This window comes from Bos indicus x Bos taurus, chromosome 5 (assembly GCF_003369695.1).
Source record: "Bos indicus x Bos taurus breed Angus x Brahman F1 hybrid chromosome 5, Bos_hybrid_MaternalHap_v2.0, whole genome shotgun sequence".
Lineage (NCBI taxonomy): Eukaryota > Metazoa > Chordata > Mammalia > Artiodactyla > Bovidae > Bos > Bos indicus x Bos taurus.
The window spans coordinates 59,759,443-59,784,643 of record NC_040080.1 but is presented as its reverse complement, the minus strand read 5'-3'; the positions used below and the strand labels follow the sequence as shown (position 1 = coordinate 59,784,643).

General features: G+C 42.1%; 1 protein-coding gene across 3 annotated transcripts in view; it reads left to right on the top strand.

Annotated features, from left to right (window-relative positions):
• The window catches only part of ELK3 (ELK3, ETS transcription factor), a 70,118-nt gene that overhangs the window by 3,669 nt on the left and 41,248 nt on the right, over positions 1–25,201 (top strand). For 2 of the 3 annotated variants that reach the window (XM_027542104.1, XM_027542106.1), the window contains exon 2: positions 24,404–24,612. In XM_027542104.1, coding sequence (XP_027397905.1) covers positions 24,406–24,612 — 207 coding nt within the window. In that variant the 5' untranslated portion in view covers positions 24,404–24,405. Of the gene's footprint in view, positions 1–8,190; positions 8,377–24,403; positions 24,613–25,201 lie in introns of those variants that run through there. The other variant, XM_027542105.1, reaches the window with a different exon arrangement.

Here is a 25,201-nt window from a genome sequence, read left to right as displayed (position 1 = left end):
CAGAAAACCAACATGGTTGCAAAACATTACCTAAAACCAAACAAACCCAATACACTGAAAAAAAAAATTAAGGATGTGACTTCCTGGAGTAGAGGGTTTTTTTTGTTTGTTTGTTTTTTGCTGATGGTGAATTGCTGCTTACTAATTAATGGCTCTGCTCCTTTCTAGTCCCAGGGAATGATTCAGCCATCTTTGTGATTTCTAGACCTGGGGTTCCTCATTAAACTTTAAAAGAAACAAGATTCTCTATCCCTTTTGGGTTTGACCTGACTGTGGGCAGACAGCTTCTGCCCCTAAGGGCCAATACCTACATATACGGATGAGCAGTTGTGGTCATTTGAATGAAGGGCTCCATTTCTGGCAGATGTTTCTGTATGTTTAAGGCAAGATTTTTTCATGTTTTATTATTTGTCTGTAATTCCCTTTTGCCTTCATAGATTGATATATTTGAGGTCACATTAGTATAGCAATATTTTCTAAAGGTTGTTTTTTTCTATTATAAAAATATTAATGTGAATTAGGAAGAGTGAGAAAACCACAAAGAAAAAATAATAAACATCTCCCATAATCCCTGTTAGCACTTCAGTGTATTTTTTTTTCTGATCTTTAAAAATACATACACACATACCCACACATGCACACACAAAATTGTTAATTGGAGTCACACTATACTTTCTGCTTTGTAACTTATTTTCATTAATATATCGTGTAACACAGTTTAATAACTTGTCCTAAGACCAAAATCATCACCTGTAGAGCTTGTATTTATTGATCCAATAAATGTGTTGACTCAACAGTGAATTGACATAATTTCTACATGAACTCGTTCAGTATTTTTGTCTCTGTGGCTCCCAAGTCATGTTCTAAGAATGCTGCCCTCATGAAAGACTGAATTCATATATGCTGTGAAGTTTGGGATTTTGATGAGCTTCTCTGTGATTTAAGGATGAGTCATGATTTGCAGAAGAATATCAAGATGTAGTAACAGGAAGTCCAGGGTGCTACACATCAAAATAGAATGCTCAGTGGTGAAAACAGAGAAACTAGGTTAGACCAGAAATACACCTTGAACTTCTCTAGCTGTAAAGAAGGGAAGAAGGTGCTTCTTGCCCATTGGGTGACTCTTATTCATTAGTGTTTCATTTTATATCAGTAAAGTTTCCGAACTTTGAAGTTGGTATCTTCAGTGAATTTGCAGTTCAAGATTATTATTGCCCGTGACCAATTTGAATTGAGATCATCCAGCTTTTTGGCTGAGACTGTGGCAGTGAGAATGTGAAAATTCTGGTTTTGCCACTTAGAATACAGCCTCAGTAAAGGGAATTATCAGTGTGTGTGTGTGTGTACTGTTTCTTTTTGATTGATACATAATTGATTTATAATAACGAGCTAATTTCAGATGTACAACAATGATTCAATTATGTATATTCTTTTTAAGATTGTTTTCCTTATAGGTTACTACAAAATATTGAGTATAATTCCCTCTGCTGTGCAGTAGGTCCTAATTGGTTATCTGTTTTATATATAGTATCATGTATACATTAATCCCCACCTGCTAATTCATCCCTGCCAAGTCCTCTTTTCCTTTCAGTAACCATTAGTTTGTATTTTTCTGTGTCTGGGGTGCACTGTTAACACATCCTATGGGCCTTCAAAAATGGTAGATAATTCAGTCTTTTATGTAGAAATTTGACTCCTCATCATCCCTACCCACAACCAAAATGAAAATGATTTTCATCCATTACTGGAAACTCAAATATATGTCAGCAATTTAAAAATAAACTTTGAATTGACCTTTTAAATAAGTTGTAATTTGGTTGACTTGCCACTAGGAATTACAGACCACTTTGTGTGTTTTAATTTACAGTTGCTGGAAAGTTATTATTAAATTAGGAATTAAATGGGATTATTTTATAATTGGATGTGAGATTTATTTGCATATTTTTAAAGAAATTAAGATGATAGTTATGCTAATAGATTCTGATTTGAATTGGATTAAAATAAATTTACTCATATACATGCTCTAAAAAGAAGTTCCAAAGCACATAGCATCCAAAGTATTTTCAAAGTTACCATATCTAAGGACAGTTCCTAATTTTCCAAGTATAAATATGGGAGTGATGAGACTGTTTGGTGAGGTTAGGGGTCATTTACTCCAAAAGTAGAATGAATCTGAGACTCTTTGTGTCTTTTTATTTCTTTCACTGATGTATAATTTACATACATGAAATTGCACAGATCTGAAGTGTTACAGTATACACCTATGTAATCCCCACCCTTTACCTCCAAGGAGAGAAATTTCTATCATCTAGAAACATTCCCTGGTTATTTTTTTCATTATATTATGGCAATTTCATGATTCTACCATGTTACTAAACCCCAGAGCTCCAGGATAAAATACTGTAGTATTTTTATTTGATCTGCTTGGTTAAAAAGAAATTGTCAAAACGTGTGGATTTCCTCATCATCCTGTAAGAGGGGAAAAAAAAAATCCCTTCTACACTACTTAGTATCACTTATGCTAACCAACAGTCATATGTATGTTGCAGGAAAAAGTAGATTCCCTTAAAACAAGTTGGGTTTAGAGGCTAACTTGTTAGATCTCCCTGGACGGAGGTTTTCCTGGCCAGAGGATAGAGTGGTTGGAGAGTTAGATCCAAAGTCCTATTTGTGTTGGATTTTTTTTTTTTTTTAGAATAGAGAACTTGAATTCTTCCAGGAGTTATGAAAGTGTAAAGTAAATGTTGGCTGTCATCCCCCAAAAGCTGACTTTGAGAGACAGGCAGCAAGTTTTTGAAACTGTTTGGTGGTGGAAAAAGGGATTCCCCGTAAGTTTCCCTTCAATCCCATTTCTGCCCCTTGTTGAATCAGGATCACCCAAGGGAAGGTGCCAAGCCCCCTTTCCTCCTCCTCTTGAGGTTTGTGACAGGCACCCCTTGTTTTAAAGACCATGACTGCCTCATTCTTGGGGACACCAGTGACTATCTCCAGGTTGGGTACTGAGTAGCCTGGATAAGATTTTGATCACCAGGTTGGGTCCCTGCTCTTTCCTCCTGATCATATTTGAAAATCCTTCCCTCTCGCTGAATCTGAGGGGGTCCACATTTCCCCTCATCCCCTCCAGTCCCTTCCCTGCCCACAAGCTAGAGCAGTCCTTCAAACCCAGTTCCGACCCTGTGGCTCCTCTGCTTATAATCTCCCAGCGGCTGCAGCTGGGATACAGACCAAAAATCTCTAATGTAAGCGACATGCTGTGATTTAGGCCAACTCCACTGGCCTTTCCTCAAGTTCTCAAATGTGTAACGTGCCCTCTGACCATTGGGCCCTTCCAAATGCTCTTCTGTCTTCTGGGAATCCCCTCCTGGTCCTCTGTTCCCATCAACTTCTCTCACTACACTTTTGAGCCAGCATCTGGTCATCTGTCAGGTCTCTGCTCAACCATCCCTTCCCCGGGGAAACCTTTGCCAGTTCTCCAGACCAGATCTCCCCCATCTTCCATCCCTGGCCTTTAGAGCCCTTGTCACCGGATTTACTTGTGTTTTCCTTTTACCTGAATTCTTCCTCTGCAGATTCTTGCTATCCAAGCGCAGGTACCAAACAGTTTCAGATGTTTGTTTCTGGAGCTGGGGTTGATGTTTCTTCTTATTCCTTAATACTCCTTATCCAAAACTCAGGAACCATGTAGATTTGATAGCTGGCTACCCCTTGTTATCTGAAGTCACCATCCAAACCCTGAAATTCATTAGATGCAGAAACTGAGGGATATCTGCACATGAATGTATCAAGATGTATTGCTCATCAGTCTTGCCCAACAGTCTGTAAGCTCCCACTGGGCCTCATCTTTTCTCATCCTTGTATTTATTCCAGCCCTTTGTACAATATGTGACATCCATTGAGTTAAAAGCAACCTGAAGGGGAAAGATTTTGTCAGTATGGCTCTTCTCCCCCCATTTTGCCAGTGAACTTGATATTGCTATTCCTAAATCCAGCTCTTTCTTAGACAGTAAGTTATTTGAATTAATAAGAGGCATATCTCTTGGTTAAACCAAATAGACAGCCAAGAATGTCCTCTATTGAGGATATATTGTTGTCCAGAGTTTTTGTCCAGATTTGCAGCAAAAGTGAATTTATAGAGATCAGGTTAGTGTGTTATCATCTGAGGGGACAAACTTTAGCTCTGTTGTTGATAAGTGTTATACTCAGAGTGCTTGGTTAGCAGTTAGGTAATTTATAAGATAGTACAGCTTGAAAGAATCTCAATGTAAAGTTCTTTCCATATTAAAATGAATCATTCTACAGCAATCATAGTCCTTTATTGAGACTTCAGTTGACCACATTTCCATAGGTTCCTTGGGCTGAGTTCCATAACAGTCACTGTTAAAAGTGCTTCTTCATGTATACTAAAACCTTTGTGTAGCTTTTGTTTATAACTGCTTATAGTAAATGACATTTCTGATTGAGTTTTAAAATAATAAGACTGCCTGGGTGATGATGAAAGGATGAATAATTAAATACCTAAATTGTTTTCAGTTGAGGGCTAGATCTGCTGCTAATTTCAGCTGGGTTTTGCCGAGGAGTAGTTTGTTGATAGTCAAACCTTGATTAATCAGAAGGTGTAATTAAGCAATATTTTTTTTCTCCCTGCAGTTAATTGTCAGAAGAGAGAGATTATGACAACTAGCACAACAAAACAAGGCCCAGAATTTATTCCGGGATGTGCTCCCACGTAACTGCAGGGTCCCTCTGTAGGAATTAACTGCAGGAATTCTTAAGACGTTTACACCTGTAAGTCCTTGTCATTATCACAATGGTGACACGAGAGCCCAGGAGAATCAGAATGTTCTGTTAGGCAAACGAAAAAGGCTGTAGATGTGAGAACAGTTTCCCAACACTAATAGTTAAGAATATGTCTCTGATTAATAGTGAACTGGAGAGGTAACTTCCTCAGTGCCCCTTTACTAGAGCATTGGTATGTGTGTGTGCCTCTGTGGATGGAGCTACAGGAGGAATGCATGAGTCTAAGAGAATGAGACAATACATGGTCTCAGTTTTTGCTCCTTCTCCACAGAGTCCCTCTTCTCATGTGGGATTCAGGCCCCAGTTCTATATAGAGGATTGGCATAAGGGAAAGTTTGCCAGAGCTCTTCATCTCATCCCAAAGAATCATTGCTTTGAGAACTCAAAAGAGCTTGGATTTTTTAATATAATTTTCAGGAGAGAAGAAAGCCCCATATAGAACATACAGGAAGGGACCAAACCACTTAGCATCATTTGAAGACTATGTGGATGCAGCTCCTTGATCTTTTCTGTATGGTCTTACATTTGAAATTCTCTGGATTCTAGACTTCATGAGGGTTTTGGGGAAGCTATTTTTTGCTAACATTCCTGCCTGTTTTTAAAACTCCAGATACTGATCACTTAGACCAGAAGGTGTTGGGTAGTAGAGCATGGCTAGGTTTTTTTTTCTTTCTTTCTTTCTTTCTTTCTTTTTAGAAGCATTTTAGGACAAACATCTCCAGATTCTCCCAGTGATATTCTGAGTCAGGGCTGGAAGTAATTAAACCCCAGGTGGGGAGAGAGAGAGAGATGCTGTCCCATGGTGCTGAGTCTCTAGAGGAGGGAAGATTGCCTGTTGGTGAGCCCTCTCCATCTTTGATGGTGGAGGCAAAACCAGAAGCATGGATCATCCAGCCACTTAGCGTTCCTGACTTTGCTTCATTCACTTCTTTAGGTTCTTTAGCACTGATTCTCAATTCTGCATTTGTTATCCTTAGATGCAGAGTAATTTTGAAGAGTGTTAAACAATTTCCTAAAGTGAATTACTTTCATTACAGAAGTATATGCTATTAAAAGATGTCTTAAAGCAAACCGAATGACCCAAGAGTACTTGGGGCTCCCAGAAGCTCAGCATCACTGCTCCCCAGAGTTTTGACCTGCTTTGATTTAAGTCAGAACTGAACCACAAGAACAGCACCCTCCTCCAGGCTTTGCCACATCCTTTATTTTTTTTTTTAACCTAAATATTGTACATGCTGTGTGTGCTCAGTCACTTTAGTCATGTCCGACTTTTTGCGACCCTATGGACTATAGCCTGCCAGGCTCCTCTCTCCATGGGATTCTTCAGGCAAGAATACTGGAGTGGGTTGCCATGCTCTCCTCCAGGGAATCTTTCCAACCCCAGGATTGAACCCAAGTCTCCTGTGTGTCCTGTATTGCAGGCGAATTCTTTACCCACTGAGCCACCTAGATATTAAGACTTACCAATTTGTCTTTAGGAAAACAGAGACTTTCAGACCTTGATGGAGAAGATCGTATATGTACCAAATGCTTCAAATACAGAAAGGGTGATTTTCTTTAGCAAAGGGAAAAGATCATCTAAAGTTGAAGCTGGCACTTATTTTGTGCAATTAATATATTTGTGTGGAACAATTACTGGAAGAGTAAGCAGAGGAACAAGTCATATGTGACATGTAAGAAAAGGGCTAACCCGACTTGGTGGATGGCAGGTGCCCACGTGGGAATTAAGGTGTGTGAGGAGGCTTTTTGGCACACTGATGTTGGATGCTGATGCCGCCAACAACGGTTCTCCTGTTGGATGCTTTTGTTGGTTTCTTAAAGGAAACGTGTGCACATCAGCCTGACACGAATGAATGAACTCTCAGTCTTCCACTTGATGACAGTTTCATTGTTATTTTGTTCATTTATTCATTGCAGTTTGGGGGTTAATAAACAGATTTCAAGTATAACGCCTTGGAGAAGATTAGTTTTGAAATCACACATTATCTGTTTTTGCAACATAAAAAAAAAAGATACAAATAATTATACTCAACAGAAACACCAAGATATTTTAAATGTGTTCCACTTTCTACAGTTTATCTACAAGTCAGGCTAGATTTTTGAAATGGACGTTCTCTCAAACAATGAGATGCCTTTTGCTTGCCATTTTACCTTCATGCTGTTGTAGTTTTGCTTCGTGTTAAAAAGAACTTTATTAGCAGTTATTTGAATTTAGACGAAACTCTGCATTTTGGTACCATACTTGTCATATATAGCTACACTTGATATCTCTACAAAAATGTGGGAGAGAATTATGCATAGTAAATTATGACAGTAAAGCTATATATAAAAGTGAGACTCTACCTTCATGACTTTAGACGCAGCTAAAATCCCCCACAGATGTCCACCACATGAGCAGGTGATGATATTTTGAAGACTGCAGAGTCACTGTTTTTTATAGATCCCTTCCAATGTGAACATATTATCATACCAGATTTATGTATAAATGTTGAGGCCGAGAATTTGCATTTTCTAAACCATGCCAAGCATTTTGTCAAGAAGAGCACTCGAGAAGTAGTGATGCTCAAGTAAGCGTGGATCTTTGCTTAGGTAGCCACCCCTGGAAGGCAGGTCTTTTGTGCTTCTCCAGAATCCCTAAAGATGATGTCACAAATACCAGGAACTTGTCACTATTTTTGTAACAGTACTATATATAGTAAGGCCCCCAAAACTAGCTAATGTTAGTCAATATATCCCAGCCAAATTTTGACATTTTCACAAACCAGCACATTTTGTGAAATGTTACACTTCAGAAAAAGGAAAGGGGAAAGGTTTATATTTATATTATTATTAGCCATTTGTAAACAGTTCAAAAATGCTGTAACATTTCTAACACCGATCATATACTTATAAACAATGTCAAGATCAGCTAACTAATATCATTTTCTATTTTTAGAAGACATGGAAAATGGTTTTGGTGGACTTATTCCAGGAAAAGGGAAAGATAACTTTACTAGGAGTGTTGGTGACCATTTTTCTTTTAGTGATATAGGCATTCAGATATGATTGAAGAAATGATGCTTTTTTTAAAAAAAAAACCTTTATTTGGAGTATAATTGCTTTGCAATGTGGTGGTATTTTCTGCTGTACTGCAAAATGAATCAGCCATACGTATACATAGATCCTCTCTTTTTTGGGTTTTTATGGAGAACAGTGTGGAGGTTCCTTTAAAAAATTAAAAATAGAACTATCATGATCCAACAATCCCGCTCCTGGGCATATACCCGGGGGAAACCATTCCAAAGGATACATTCACCCTAATGTTTATTGCAGCACTATTTACAATAGCCAGGACATGGAGGAAATGATACTTTGATTATTTTAAGTTCCGTAGAGAAGACAAGAGAGTTTCCAGTGTCTCTGGGAAGGCCACAGCTCTCTCCCTCTCCTGGCCGATGCCAGGGCTCTCTGGGAAGGAAAGCTGGAAGGAGAGGGTCAAGGGTCCCTTTTGCTCCATCCTGTTCCCAAGATCAGGAGCCTGATGTGTCATGCGTGCATGAGAAGCAGTCGCTGGCCAAGAGACGTGTTCAGATGATGGTGGTAAGTGGAATTGAGATGGACTGAAATGATCTGTGGGAGGTTTTGGTCAGACAGAGGAGCAGAAGCAGTGGTCACCATGAAGAGAGTTTGAGGGACTGGAGATCAGGGCCACAAGGGAAGGGGAAGCTCTGAGCCTTTCCCCCGTCGGGGGGAAGCGAGGGAGGTTGAAATGCCTGCAGATGTTGGAGGTGGCCCAGACTGAGTGCATTCAGACCAGGGAAAGGGGAAGATGCACAGATGGTTACCTTTCTACCAGGAAATGCCCGACCCTGCAGCTGGACGGGGACACCGAGCACAGCTGTGCAGATTTCCTGGTCCCCAGCGTCCCTTGGGAGGCCTTCTGCAAGGAAGGGATGGTGTCGCAGGCCACTCCTGACCCCATCCGGGACTCCTTCCTCCCTGGCCCTAGTGTCGGCCCTGTGTTGTGTGTGTGTGTGTGTGTGTGTGTGTGTGTGTGTGTGTGTGTGTGTGTATGTATACATGTGTGAGAGAGACCAGGCAGATGTGATGTTGATCATTTGTGTGGGTGCATTGAAGGAATGGCCTGAGGACCAAGGACACAATTTTTAAGCAAAATATTGCTGGTCACCATTGATGGGAAAAGCGTACTGTCCAGAGTTCTAATTAGCAGAGTTTATAACATGACTTTTGTTTAATTCAACATGTTTTCTCCCCCCGCCCCACCCCCCGCCGCCCCTTTTTTTCTCTCTTATGTTTCCACTGGGTGGTGCTGCAGGAATTCCTACCTTTTGCCTTGAATCTACCCTTCCCAGAAAGACGCCTCTAAAGCATAATAGGAGGAAGTCAGTCCTGATTTAGAAAGATTTTACAGTTTCAACACAATAGTGGAGTTTGGAGGATGCTCTGGCAGGAAATGTCTCAGTTTCTGGATGTGGAAAAACCACCATCATGTTGTATCATGCAGAAGTGTTCTGACTGCACTCTGTATATCCTTGTGGAGTGTATACGCAACTTACTATTTAGCACAGAGGAGCTTTCAACTTTACCTGAAAGGTTATAGTTTCATCCTAGTAGAAGTGGCATGTGAGATTTCCTTTGTTTTTGATTTTTGTAAAAGTAGGTAACTAAACATTTTCTGCCTTCTACATAGTTCACAAATTAAAAGAAAATATATCTCTCTGAAGGCTTTATTTGAAGCTGAAGGTATTCCATTTTTATTTTAAAGATCATTTAGATAGCATATTGATCAAAAGGATATCTTAGATTTTTACTTTTGAAATACTCTTCATCAAAGAAAAGTAGTTTGTAGTTTGCTAACCCTGTATGGAGCAGGGTTAGGGTTGTTCTTACTTAAAAAGTTGAAACAGAGAAATTAACATTCTTCCCTGAGATCATGCAACTCCTCAAGGCCATGACTATGATCAGAATTTATATGTTCTGACATCCAGTGTTTCTCCTTGCACACAGGATTAAATTTTATTAACAGTACAGAAATTTAGGGAAAAGATTTTTCCATTCAAAGGCCTATGAAATATAAGAATCAGGGGGTAGTGAGGAAGAAAAGTACCCACTGGAAATTAGGGAGCTCGTTAAATTGAAGCTCAAACTTAAGAACACTTAGCAAGGTTTTAAGTAAGTTTTACTCAATGCAAAACACCTTTTTTATTTTATATGCATGTCATGAGACACCATGAGATCCCACGTATTGCTTTCTTAGAACCTGAAACAGGGATTCCCCAGAGATGTTGGTTTTTAAAGAAAGTATTTTTAGCCTCTGCTGGGTGCTCACCAAGTCTGGTAGGTCACATCTTTTTAGTGGGGTCCCCAGCCTGCCCCTATTCTCAGTGATGTGTTTCTCATGAGTCATATCATTGTTAAATGAAATGCATGCAGGTTTGGGGCTCTGCTTGGGGGGCAGGTGAGATCACCTACCTTTCATTTCCCATGTTCCTCCTGATCCACCATCTAGCGCGTGCGTACACACCAAACGGGAGGATGTCTTTCCTACTGAGAAAGAACTAGATAATAGAAGGCACAGCTTCTTATCATCAAGAAGCAACTTTGGTTATTTAGCATTGGATGAAGCTGCCGTGTATTGAAACCAATAGTAGATGTTTTAAAAAAGGGGAACTTTTTTTTTGTATGTTTTTAAATGATGGGATGGGTTCAAACTTTCTTAGAACCAGTTGGAACAACTGGAGTTACAGAAGCAAAACCAGAAATGAACAAGGAAACTTCTTGATTTGATGTCTCATGGGAATGTTAACTATATTTCCTTCTGTGTTAAAATGGGGCGTTTCTCTTAGTAGCTATAAGGTGTGCATATAAGAAATAAAACCTCTGCTGGGAGAACTGTGTGTGGTGATTAAGAAGCTGGACTCAGAATCCAGGTGCACCTGGATCCAAGTCTCTGTTTTCTCATAATACTCCTGTGGCTGGAGCATCTTATTCTACCTCATTAAATCATGGGTATCCAATTTAGACAACGTAGTAAATGCATAGTAAATGCTCATCACATGCTAACATTAAAAAAAATTCCTCTTTAAAGAAGAAATTGTGTTTTTTTTTGTAGAAGCCCTATTCTTGAAAATTCCATGGACACAGTATTGCTGGTGGTGGGGAAAGATATAGCTAACATTTCCTTTAGAATGGGGCTCTCTGAGATTTATAAATTATCTTTAGGATCTAAATATATCTTTTTTCCCCCACTAGAGAATGTTAGATTCTCAAAAAGAGTCCATAGACCAAACACAGGAGGAAGATACTGCCCTGGAGATGAGTGTGTGTATGTGTGTGTGTGTGTATCTCTTCTCTCAGTATATTAACAATCGTATGTTTTAGGTTGACTATAAGAGATTGCTGGTATTTGACTATTTTCAACCCATGAAAACAATATCATATGGTTCAACCTAATAGCTGTATGGTTAAGAACATAATTTGAAATAGCATCATAATGAGAAGTTATAATGAGGGATGATTATAATTTATTTTCATATGTTACTTATCAAAGCCTCAAAAGTCAGAATTCATCTGACAGCCTTGGACTGCTAGTAATCATCCTGATATACAACAACTTCTGCTGTGTACAGTACTATCCAGCGGTCTTAAATTTTCACTGGGGACTTAGTGGTAGTTTGATCACCTTGAATGAATCATTTTTCTAGCTCCATATGACTTTTGATCCAAATGACTACTGTTAGGAGAATTTGCTTAGTACTTTTTTTCCATGTTGAATTCATACGGTTAATTACTCTGGGGAAGGGAAAAAAGTCTCAGTGAGTTTCCTTGGGCAATAAGCATAGCAGTGTTCTTTCAGAAAGCAGAGTTTGGCCGTTGTGTTGAGGGTTAAAACAGAGCTGACACACAGGCAAAATGAAACCAGAGCTGCAATTACAAAGTGGGACAGATGTAGGAGGCCAGGTTTCCTGTGGCCCATTTTCCAGTTTCCTGCCTACAACCTGCAGAAGAGGAAGCTGAATGTTACCAAGTATGAGAGCTGGAGGGAGATGTGCTTCAAGCCAGAATTAAGATCCTCGAAAACAACGCAGACAACAAACACAATTGCAAAGAAAGCGAAGGTTCAGGTTTTAGTCCAAAAGTGTCCGGGAAGGAGCAATTCATCTGTTTAAAGAAAAGGCATTGTCAGCAGAGCCTGGGCTTTGTGAGACTCTATGGAGGGACCTGGGGAGGGACCCAGGTTGTGGGAACCTCTGATTTTTTATAGCCCTACTTATCTTTCAAGATGTGGTCTGGTTTTTTAATACTGTTGGTTACCTGAAAAGATTTTCTCTTCAGTGCCCAGGACTTCTGAGTCTGTTTTTTGGGGCATGTTGATATACAAGGGAGGTAGATGTGGTTAACCAATTGGCTATAATGAGCTACAGCCTCACTTTGGGAGGGTTGGGTGACCAGTTGGCCACTTTGATCTAGCAGGCTTGTGTTCCCTTAACTGCCCAATAAAATTATGTCTAATGTTTTCAAAGAAGAGATTAAATGTAGATGTGTATATATGTGGGGGACTAAAGATCATACACTATTTGTGTGGCTACCTGATTGTAAGCCATGTGGGGACATGCCGGAGAAGTGGGCAAGTCCATCTTTCTTCCAAGAAAAAAGGAGAAAAATAAAATTCTTCTATGTCTGGGCTCTTTAGCAGGTGATAGAAGAGTCTCTGAAATCAGATATTACAGTCCCTATCTTAAGGGGAAAGAAAGTGAGATTCATGATACTTTTTTATTGAATGCCCATTGTTTACCAGGTGCTGTGCTGGAATTGCTGGATGACACTGATGTAGTGACTATCATTGTTCGGTTGCTCAGTCATGTCCAACTCTCTTGTGAGACGTGGACTGGAGCCCACCAAGCTCCTCTGTCCATGGCATTTCCCAGGCGAGAATACTGGAGTGGGTTGCCATATCCTTCTCCAGGGGATCTGATGGCCAACAAGAAATAGCTCCATCGGTGGGAGGCTTGTTCAAGGCTTCACAGAAGGCACGGATGCAGGCAGCATGTAAGCCCCGGGGAAGGCTCACGATGTACGGGGCACTGTGCTGAGCTTTTTCTATACACCATCTCATTCAGATCAACCCATTTGTTTCTTTCAGGTGCAGAGAAATAGGTGGGTGCTTCTGGGACAGCCAGTTATTCTATTTATTTATTTTTTAACCCTGTGGATTGATCACCATCTCTTCTGGCACAGGAAGAACAAACTCAGTACCAGGAATATTAGGAAGTTTGGAGATCTTGCCAAATTTAGAGACCCAAGTGGTATCCATCCATGCCAGGCAACCTAGAGTGAGAACAGGCCCTTTCTTATCTGCATGTGGGCCTAGTCTGAAAATGTGGGGTGAGCTAGGACTGGATGTGCAGTGGTGGGGCTGGGTGGGGTAGGAAATGATGGGACACGGCTTGAATATACAAATGCGGCAGAAAGTAGAATGGCTGGAACCTACTTTCCCAGCTGGAGTTAATGTAGCCATCCATTTACTTTTCCAAAGGAAATTCACCCTATAAAAGTCGCCAACAAACCAACTGAGTTGCTTCCCATATATCCACAGACAACACAGAGTTGTTCAGAAGGAAAGAGGAATGGATTATCTGCACAGTAAAGAGCAGGTGTTGTTATTATAGTGGCTATCAGTGACTTCCCCAGAAAAAATCTTTCTCTGTGCTCAGAATGATTTGAAAAACGCTGTGAACTGTAAAAGGTATTTAAAAAAAAAAGGCGGAGCGATGACTGCTTTCCCTCTTTTCTTGCTCACTCTGCTCTTTAAGGGGCCCCTCCTAGGTGGTGCTAGTGTCAATGCAGGAGACCTGGGTTCTGTCCCTGGGTCGGGAAAACCCCCTGGAGGAGGGCACGGCAGCCTACTCCAGTATTCTTGTCTGGAGAATCCCATGGACAGAGGAGCCTGGTAGGCTATAGAGTTATAAAGAGTTGTACATGACTGAAGGGACTTAGCTCACACACACTACTCTTAAAGCACGGACAATCTGCAGATAGTCACAGAATGAATGAGAATATAAACATTTTTAATAAATAAAAAAAGCCTCAAGGGACATGAATTTAGTCTCGCAGATTAGCATTTTTTTGCATACAGTGGTTGACAAGAATTAAAATGTCTTTTGAAAATACATGTCAATAATCTTAGTTTCACCTTCTCAAAAATAATATAAAAAAGACTTCCATTTGTGTTGCTCAGTTACCAAATATTAATCCTTATTTACTTAATGCCCTAAAATTATTCTGTGCCAAGTTACTGCTGACCTCAAATAGGACAAATTGTTGTTTTCCAGTTCCCTGCCTTAAATACAGGTTTTTGTTTTTGTTTTAATGGAATGGTTTCTGACATTTCTCTACAGAAACACTTAGTAGATATTCTGGGCAGAGGAATTGAAATTCAGAGAATTTTCGGTACTGAGTGTTGAAGTTTCGTCCTGACTTCTCTAACTGTGCAAGTTTTAACAAGTAAAAAGATGTGAACTTGCTGAACACCTACTTTGTTTATTTCTTTCACCGGAGTTTTTCTCTTTTCCTTGGGCTCTCTCATTTATAACTGGTTTTTTCTAAGTTGGCTAAAAGTTCTCTAGTTCCTACAATATATAAGCTTTACAAAGACGATTTTTCTGAACTCTCTAAACTCCAACTCAGGGTAGCTTAAAAAAATGAAACTAGAAACATGCAAAGAGAAGCGTTAGGTTGCCACAGATAGGAAGAAGAGCAAATAAGAGGGTATTTCAGCTTCCAAGAGTGGAAGCAGAAACCTCAGGCTTGGCTTACAGATTCGGTGCAGCTCTGTCTCACGTTAGGATGTTTGGCGCCACCTTGTGGCCGAATGACTGCCATCAAGGAGAGGAGCACAGCTTCTCAGGAGGAGGCAGCCTGAGAAGGAGTGGGGGCAGGGCTAAATTTTGGGAGGTGTGGTGCTGAAGCTTAGAACAATTTGCAGAAATCCTCTTTGTACAGACCCCCACAAATTATAAATACAAAATCACTCGAGCCCCTAGACTTGTGCAAAGTGATGGTCCCTGAGGCATTAGCTTCACCAGGAGCCCTCTGGTGCAGGGTGACAAGGTGATGCTGGTGGTCATGGGTTGGGATGGACTCTCCTGGCAGCCTGGCTGCTGCTGGAGGCTTGGTGGTGTTTGAAGGAGCACAGTAACCTCTGCTACTGGATGGACTTAGCTATTATTTTGCTTGAGGTATAGTTGATTTACAACATTAGTTTCCAGTGTACAGCAGAGTGATTAAACATTTCATAGGTTAAACTCCATTTGTAGTTATTATGAAATATTGGCTATATTACCTGTGCTGTACAACCCATCCTTGTAGCTCATTTGTTTTACTGACGGTTGTTCAGCAGTCAGTTGCGATTCTGGGGCTTCCATGAGAGGGAGTAGGTCCATGTCCTTCTACTCCACTACCTTGTCTCCGCCCCATGCTTATTTAATGCACAGTAGTCTGTGGTCCTATCTTATCCCTTCCTCCTTGCCCCTCCCTATTGGTAACCACTGGTTTCTACCTATGGGTCTTGGGTGGGCTTTGTTTTTCAGGCATGTGTTGGAGGTTGTCTCTGGGCAGGTTACATGGCCGTCTCATCCAGGACTCCACACTGATTCTTGCTTTGGACTTGAGCCATCACTGGCTGCTTCCACCCCTGCCCTGCCTATGGTGCAGAACTTCTGCCTCTCTCCTTTTTATTTCAGTTCAGTTGCTTAGTTGTGTCCAACTCTTTGCAACCCCAGGAACTGCAGCATGCCAGGTCTCCTTGTTCATCACCGACTCCTGGAGTTTACTCAAACTCATGTCCATAGAGTCGGTGATGCCATCCAACCATCTCATCCTCTCTCATACCCTTCTCCTCCCGCCTTCTATCTTTCCCAGCATCAGGGTCTTTTCAAATGTGTCAGTTCTTCGCATCAGGTGGCCAAAGTATTGGAATTTCAGCTTCAGCGTCAGTCCTTACAATGAAATTCAGGATTGATCTCCTTCAGAATGGACTGGTTGAATCTCCCTGCAGTCCAAGGGGACTCTCAAGAGTCTTCTCCAATACCACAGTTCAAAAGCATCAATTCTTTGGTGCTCAGGTTTCCTTATAGTCCAACTCTCGCATCCATACATGACTACTGGAAAAACCATAGCTTTGACTAGATGGACCTTTGTTGGCAAAGAATGTCTCTGCTTTTTAATGTGCTGTCTAGGTTGGTCATAACTTTTCTTCTAAGGAGCAAATGTCTTAATTTCATGGCCACAGTCACCATCTGCAGTGATTTTGGAGCCCCCCAAAATAAAGTCTGTCACTGTTTCCATTGTTTCCCCATCTATTTGCCATGAAGTGATGGGACCAGATGACACGATTTTAGTTTTCTGAATGTTGAGTTTTAAGCCAGCTTTTTCACTCTCCTCTTTCACTTTCATCAAGAAGCTCTTTAGTTCTTCTTCACTTTCTGCCATAAGGGTGGTGTCATCTGCATATCTGAGGTTATTGATATTTCTCCCGGCAATCTTGATTACAGCTTGTGCTTCATCCAGCCCAGCGTTTCTCATGATGTACTCTTATTCTTTCCTCTTACCTTTTTCTTTTTGAAGGTGAAAGAGTGATCTTTTCTTGCCTTCCACCCCCTAGAACTTCAAATGCTCTCCTACGGCAAGACTTTCTCCTGATGACACAACTCCATGAATTATACATCTGTACCAGAACCTGGTTTTTATGACCCAACAGAAGCTAAATGTTAACAAGGAAAGGGGAGAAATCACGGGCGTGGTCCTCTGAACAGAACTCTAGCTCTACGCTTTTGAAGGAGGGGTGTTGATCAAATCCTCTCACCCTTTTCAGATTTTGCGCACCCTTTTGTTCAAGGGTCTGCTCAAGCTTAGTCCTCTAGCAAGCCTTCTCCAGTAGCCTGCTCCCAGTCCTGATCCTGATGCGAGTTCCTTGCTCTTGGTGGGAGGCAGTGTAACAGTGGTTAAGGGCACAGACTGAGGCCTGTACTAACCTCAGTCTTACTCATTCATTTATTTGACAAAGTGGGCAGAGGGAGGCACCATCGGTGACGAGAGTGATCAGTATATTCAGTCTATAGCCTCCTTCTCTTTGAGACTCCCTCCAGATGAAAGAGTGAATCAAGGATACTATTTGTGTTCTTTAAAGACAAAAAGAGTTGAAAACACAGAATGAGGGTGGAAAGTGACTGCTCAGTCTGCCTAAATGTCCCTCCCTCCCTCTCTGTGCCACGGACAAGCTTTTCACGCTTGGTCCGCCTCCACCGTGAGCAGCCCGGGGAATGCTCCCCAGTTGGGCTCCGTCTTCACAGGCAGTGTCATCATGGCTGTCCCTTGGATCGTCGTTTTAGAGCCCTTCTTCTACCTCTTTTGGAGCCAATGGTTCTTGTCTCCTTAACTCCCTTCCCTGCTCCAGGGGCACAAGATAGATCAAGGCAGAACTAGTCCCAAGGGAGGTGTGAACACCCAAGGGCTGTCTTTGCTAGAGAAACAACTTGGAAGCTTCAGGATAAGCATTTTACACCAGGGTTTCTTAAGCTGAAGGCAGCAGACATGTGTTCAGGGATCTGAGTTTTCTGCCAGAAGTTTTGAAAATCTGTTTTTTGACTTTTAAAAATATTGACATATAGTTGATTAATAATGTGTTAGTTTCAGGTACACAACAATGATTCATTATATGTATATTCTTTTTCAGATTCTTTTCCATTATAGATTATTACAAGATAGTGAATATAGTTCCCTGTGCTATACAGTAGGTCTTTGTTATTTATTTTATATATAGTAGTGTGTATCTGTTGATGTTTTTTCATCTTTTGATGATAGTCTTTTTAAAAACCCACATAAACATATTCTGCTGCTGCTGCTGCTAAGTCACTTCAGTCGTGTCTGAATCTGGGACACCCCATAGATGGCAGCCCACTAGGCTGCCCCGTCCCTGGGATTCTCCAGGCAAGAACACTGGAGTGGGTTGCCATTTCCTTCTCCAGTGCATGAAAGTGAAAAGTGAAAGTGAAGTCGCTCAGTCGTGTTCGACCCCTAGCGACCCCATGGACTGCAGCCCACCAGCCTCCTCCGTCCATGAGATTCTCCAGGCAAGAGTACTGGAGTGGGGTGCCATTGCCTTCTCCGAAACATATTCTAGGTCACCTTATAAACAACAGTCACCAAAGAGCTGGAAGATTCTTCCTGGATATCAGTGCCTATTGTGGAATCATTGCCTAATGAACAAAGAACCGAGATGGATATAGTATCTAAATGATGCCTTTGAGCTAGGTGAAGGCCAAATATCCTCACAACATGATTTATGAAGAAGTGTCTGTTGCTTAAAAAATAATAGTAAACTTTGGAATAACACTATGTACCAAGTGTAGTTCGAGTGCGTTCTTAGTAACTCATGTAATCCTTACAACAGCCCTATAAGGGAGACACTTTTATCATCATCATCTCCATTTTCCTTATGAGGTCATTGAGGCACAGAAAGGTTAAGTAACTTAACCAAAGTCCCACAGCCAAATAGGACTGGTACTTAGATTTGAACCCAGATAGTCTGGCTCTGAATCTGCTCTTCCTCACTGTGTAGCCTTCTAAGTAGACAGAAGCAGTTCACCCTCTCATCTGCTGCAAGTTGTAGAAAATAATTATGCTTCCACAAAAAACTGTGCATTGTCTAGACTCTAATCTCCTCTGGAGGATGTGATTCTGGTTTTATGGAAGGTATTTTACAATCTACTAATTAGAGATAGCTGATAACAAAAATAATTATTGTCTGTAGGTATGCAAATTCTCTCCTGTCTTGTAGAGTTCAGTTGACTCCCCTGTCACCCCTGTTTGTGCATTCATTTCAGTATTCCTAATTTATAAATGCCTTTATTATTCAGATTCTTTTTTGAACTTGTTAGAACACCTGCCAAGTTCCCTGGTTGACTAATGAGTGAAATAAAATCTTTAACATGTCTTCATTTTATATCTGTAGGAGAGCCACGATTTTAACCCATTTTGAAAATTATTTTTTAACAAAGGTATTTCTCAGTTCTTAGCTTCTCAATCAGGCCTTCCATGACCTTCTGCTCACACACCCCAGGCTCCCACCTCCTTAACCTGCTCTGGTTGCCTTTCCCTGTAACACTGTTTTTCCAAAATATTGTGTTGTAATAGTCATATGTTTGTTGTTTTTGGCCTGTCTTCTCCCATTAGAATGTAAGATTCATGAAGACAGAGATCTTCATCTCCTTTGTCTCTGATGTGCCCCAAATACCCAGAGAGTGTCTTGGCATAAAATGGATACTCAAAAAAAATTGAAAAAGGTAGAGAGAGAATTGAGTCTCTCTCCTCTTTGTAGGGTATAATTGTATAAACACATCTTACTCAAAATACCTTACATGGCTATAACTTCTGTGTTGGTTGTCTCTCAACCAAGTATCCTGTGTCATATGTAAGATTAATTGTTAATTTGCATAGGGTGGGAGCAATCAGCTGGTTGTATAAGAACTATAAACCTTGAGGCACTTATATCCATTTTTCTTCTTAATATTGAAGGCAGACTATAATAAGATATTTAGTGAAGATGATTTGCCCACATGAGGACCTATTAATTTTTTGCCTCCTGCTCCTTCCAAAGGAGGGATGTGTGTTATTCAGATTTGACAAACTGATTTAAATGATCTAACTATCCTCCACCATGGCAATATCTAGGCTATAAATTACAAAGGAGAAGGAACAGCTGGGGCAAATAGCAGGTAGCTCTGTTCTCTGGAGAGGCCTGGAAGAGGCCTTGTCAGCTGCTGTGACCGTGGTCTTGGGTTAGTTCCAGTAGAAGTGCTGAGAGAGAAACCATCTGCAGTGGGCGGCAGGGTCGAGATGCGGTCAGGGATAGTACAGAGAGGACCTGATACGGAGGGCACCTCTTCCTGCAAGAGCAGTGATGCTTTCACAGTGGATCCTCCTAAACATAAAAGTGCAGTGCTTAATGTTCACATTAAGCATGGCATTATGAGCACTGTAAAATTTAAAGACTCTTTCAATCAATAAAAATTTAACCTTGAAAAAAGAGGAAAAAGAAAAATAAGAATAGAATCATGTGCTTTCTGTGAAATTAAAAATAATTTAAAAACCATCAGTCAATGATTTTGCAGCTATCAAATTATTTTATGAGATTTTAAGATTTCTAAGGATTGTGTGTTCATGTTAAACATTACATTTTATCAACTCTTGGAAAAAGAAAAGAATGGCATTATCCTACCTGATAAAATTTTATCCATTCAAAATAAGGCATGGGGCAGGGGAGGAAGAGTAACATTTTATACTCAGCTTAAAGTTTGATTTGGGAAATTTTTTTTAAAGAAAATTATAGCATTTCTTTCATGTATTCTACATATTTTAAGTGGAGAGTTGTGGGAAGTCAGCTAAATGAGGCTAGGCTGATGAGACATATTACGTTAAAGCAGACCCCCACTTGTATAATAATGTATCAAACATAAATGTCAAGTATCAGTCCCTTCTTGAACTTTTTATTTAGTAAGAGCCACAGGATGCTGCCTGAATTACATACATTCTTCATAATGGCAGCCAGATACACTGGACTTGATTGTACCTTCATGTTAAGACATAGGACTTTATTAAGGATTCTAGGCATCAAGGAATTAATTATTTTTAAAAACACTAAAAATAATTTTTTTTTTGGTGAGAGGTATATTAATTTTGCTAATATGTGTTGGTGGTTGGGGGGAGAGTGTGTTCCCCAGTCATGTGTTAGACTCTTTCCTTTGCCTGTGTCCTTGAGGGGGCAAAGTTTGTGGCTGGCAAAGGTGTGAAGCATGACTGTGTGTGAAAACACTTGTGTAAATGATGACACTGAATCATAGTTACTAAGGTTGGAACTAAAATCAAGGAAACGCTGAGCATCTTAGTGGTGGGAACCACAGTGGTGAGATCAGTTGCTGACCCGCCCACCCCAAGGCCTACCGTGTGCCCACCGCCCCGCATATACTCAGCCACTTCCATCACCAGAGAGGGTGGCAAGGGTGGAGCCCACAGTGGCCGTGGGGGGCCCACTGCCTCCCAGCGTGACTTCTGCCAAGTGTAGAAGTGGGTGACAGATGTTTGTAGATGTGATAAGCTCGTTTGGCAATGTTTTTGAGACTCATCTCTGAGGCATGTGTGGCTGGATTTCTCACAGCAAAGACTTGTGTGACGGCACATTCAGTGAAGCTGGCGGATCCACCGGCATGGAGTGGCTGAAGGGCTGGAGAAGGAGAATGGGGCTGTCAGAGGCGGGTTTGTCGTGCTTTAGGCAGGAGTGGCTAGGTGGCTTAGTCACCTCCAGTGTAGCCCTGCCACTCGCATCAACCCTCTGAGGAATCCTCCCACCCTCAGCGGTAGCCTGGGTCCGACACCTCCATGTGGGAGAGTGACGGGGGAGGAAGGGGACATTCCTCAACCCACCCAGCCTCACCAAAGCTCTGAGTGTGTGTGGGGGGGCAGCTCTGTGATTCCTGGCGCTCAGCTTGTGCCTCTCCTTGGCCCAGCTCATCAGTTCTGGAAATCTGGCAGGGCCCTGATGAGGGTGTCCTTGTCCTTACCCTGTGCTCCTCTGCCCTTTCACTTTCCTCTCTTGTATCTCCCCTTTCTTTCCCTCTTTCCTCCTTTTACGTTTGCTGTAGGCCATGCCATAGCACCCATGGTCATTTATGTGGCCCACTTGTAACCCTCAGAGTAAAGACAGGATTGGCCAATCCCCCTGCATAACATGCTTTTTCATGCCTAGACATACCTCATGATTATAAATGTAAGTTTACAGTGTAAAGATATCGTACCCCAGCAAAGAGATCTTTTTTAGACTAAGACATTGTAATAGTCAGCTCTTGCTGCTATAATACTGCATAACAAACAGACTGAGAGTCACTGGTATACAGCAACATTTATTTTTCTCATTGGTTGACCTCAGGGACACTGCTTCAGACTGTGATTTGTGGGACTTGGCTCCAGGCTTTGGGTCGAGCTCAGATTGGCTCCACATGTCTCATTTTTGCGCCACAGCTTCACAGTAGTAACAGGAACACAAGAGGGAAAGTGCAAACATAGGAAGCCTCTTAGGCCTCAGCTGAGAAATGGCACATCGCCATTTCTGCTCATCATTCCATTGGCCAAATCGAATAACGTGGCCATCCCCAAATATCAGTGGGATGGGGGACAAGTACTCTACCCATTCTGGGCACTGCTGCACGGCCACTTGAAAGGGAGAAGTGAAAGACTGAGAACATTTATCCGGTCTGCTGTACAGTAGGTCCTCATCGTTTATGCCTGGGGCACATGGCTCCAATACACACGGTTGGAATGCCATGGAAAGGGATTCCAGGAAGCACAAGAAGCTCTGAGGAGTCCTGGTTGGTAGAAGCACTAAGTGTGAAACACATGGAGATGTTTACATTGTCCTCCTGTTCCATCTGAACATTATGGCTCATATCAGAGATGGGGGAGGTGTGAGTGGCTAGAGCCACCGACCCAGGAATCCCTTCCATCCAGACCTCCACACCCACTGGCAGCCTTCTACCCTTTGGAGCAGGTTCCTCCGAGCATCCACTTTAAAATTTTAGAGATATTTGAAAGCTTACTGTCTGAAGGGTTTGGGTGAGAAAACACTGAAGAATTTGAGACAACTGTTAGCGATTCTTAGTGCCAATGATGGGGGAAAAGTTGTGGTCCGTCCTCAAATAATCAGAAGCTCATATTCGGAGTTGGAGCTGGCGGGCTGCTGCATGTGTTTACGAGACTCATGAGATACAAAAGGCTGTTTTGATCCAACAAGGAGGTGATTTATTGTCTTACGGACTGAGTGGCCATTGTGGTGAAGATTGATTTCTGAAAAGAATATCTCCTTTAAAGAGCCGTGAATAAAAAATGCCCTATGGGTATTTGAAGAACATTGCTATTCTGTTTCTCTTTAACCGAGAAACCCATGTTGCTCAGAGAAACAGTAAAATGTGTTCTTTTGGCTGAACACATGAAAGGAAATAAGGAAATAAATACTTATTGGAAAGCTAGGTATTTTTCACATGGATCCCCGTGTGGAAAGGGAAAAAAATGATTCGTCAGTCTGAAAGCTGCCCCTTTAAGAGAAATGCAAGCGAGGAGGTGTGGAACTGACAAAAATATTGGTACAGATAAGTGTCCCTAAGGCTGTTACTCTGGCTTCTGGGTCTCCCGAGTCGTGTGTTTCTCACCACTCCCTTGTTCCTGTCACCCTGGCTGCCTCCTGGGGCTTCAGTGTTTCCTCTTTGCATCACGGCATGATCCCTACTTCTCTCTGGCTTTGTCCCCACCTCACAACTGGCCTTCAAAGCTTCTGTGTGTGCCAGAAGCCAGTTTTCCACCCTCTGGCCATCCTGGGCTTCCTCATTCCAGCATCTTTCCCAGATCAAAACCCAGGGCACTTCACGTGTCCAGTCATGAGGGTTGAGCTATGATGAAGCTCTTGAGACCAGCCTAACCGCCTCTCCTTTCCTAATGTGCAATTGTTGATGAGACAAATGGGCATTGTTGTTATTTTTACAGTCAGTATCCATTGCCATGAAAGTCTTCAAATGTCTGAAGTTGGGAAATGCCTGGGAGAGGGGAAAAATTTCCTTGAGAAGGTCCCATATGAACTGGGTAGTGATGGATGAGTAGGATTTCACCAAGCTCCAAAGCTGAGGAACAGCATTTTAGTCAGAAGGAACAGCATTTACAAAGTCCTCAACAGAGTCAAGGGGAAAAGATAACATTTTATAGGCTTCCTTCTCATAGTGAAGAAAAGAATGCATTTCCCATCTCTGTGCTTGTGACAATGGTGGGTTTTTTTGGGGGGGTGCTGTGTGGGGTCTTATTTACCACCTGTGGGATCTTTAGTTGTGGCATGCGAACTCTTAGCTGTGGCAGGTGAGATCTAGTTCCCTGACCGGGGATTGAACCCAGACCTCCTGCACTGGGAGCACAGAATTTAAGACCACCAGGGAAGTCCCACAAAAGGTGTTTCTATCTGCAACGTGACAAGTGCCTGAGAAAGAGACGATTCCTCGGGTCTTTAAGCATGTATCAGTCGGGCATTGGGCTGCGTTATCAGAGCACTGGGAATACAGAAAGAAGCTCCTCATGCAGTCACACCTATTGGCATACCCCTGGCCCCTACGTAACCACACTTAGCGGCTCCAGTGTTTCATCCAGGTAACAGCCTAGAGGCTGACCAGCGAGGGAGCTGATAGGATGAATGGGTCCAGACACCATGTGCATTGTATGGGCAATCATTTGTATGAGGACTGATTCTAGGAAGGGGCAATCTGTTAATCAATTTTTTCATATCATTCCCAGTGACACCCTGTCACCTGTGGGGATGTGTGTGGCAAATACCAGGGTCACAGGGCTTCCCTGTATTTCTGAGTCGTGGCTGTTTTGCAGACATGCAGCCAGATATGATTCAGAGTGGCCGGTTGGGATGGAAATGAAGGCACTTGAGGTTCGCTGGGGTAGGGGGTGGTGCTGAGGTGGCCCCCTCCCCAGCCTTGGCAGCTGCACTGACGCGGCCCTCCCTCCCCAGGTATGGAGAGTGCAATCACGCTGTGGCAGTTCCTGTTGCAGTTACTGCTGGACCAGAAACATGAGCACCTGATCTGCTGGACTTCCAACGATGGTGAATTCAAGCTCCTCAAAGCAGAAGAAGTGGCCAAACTGTGGGGACTCCGGAAAAACAAAACAAACATGAACTATGACAAGCTGAGCAGAGCCCTGCGATACTATTATGACAAGGTAAACCTCGGCCGTTTCGGGAGGCTGTCACGGGGAGGGAGCGACCCTCACAGTCCCCTGAGGACAGCGGAAAATAGTGTACAGTGTGTGTGTGCGCGCATGTGCGTGCTCAGTCATGTCCAACTCTTTGCGACCCAGTGCAGTAGTAGCCCACCAGGCTCCTCTGTCCATGGGATTTTCCAGGCAGGAATATTGGAGTGGGTTGCCATTTCCTTCTCCAGGGAGTGTACCATGAAGGGCATCAGATAGGGGCTGTTGATGCAAGTTTGGTTGCTGTTTAAGAAAGGCTGTGCTGTAGGGACTTTTTTTCTGGCAGCCCTTTAGGTGATGGTGTTTTTGTTGTTTAGTCTGATGAGTTGTGTACAACTCTTTCTCGACCCCATGGAATGTAGCCTGCCAGGCTCCTTTGTCCATGGGATTTCCAGGCAAGAATACTGGAGTGGGTTGTCGTTCCTTCTCGAAGGGACCTTTCCGACCCAGGGATTGAACCTGCATCTCCTGCATTGGCAGGCGAGTTCTTTATCACTTAGCCACCAGGGAGGTCCACCCTTTAGGTGTGACCGTGGGTCAAATTTTGTTGCCTCTGCAT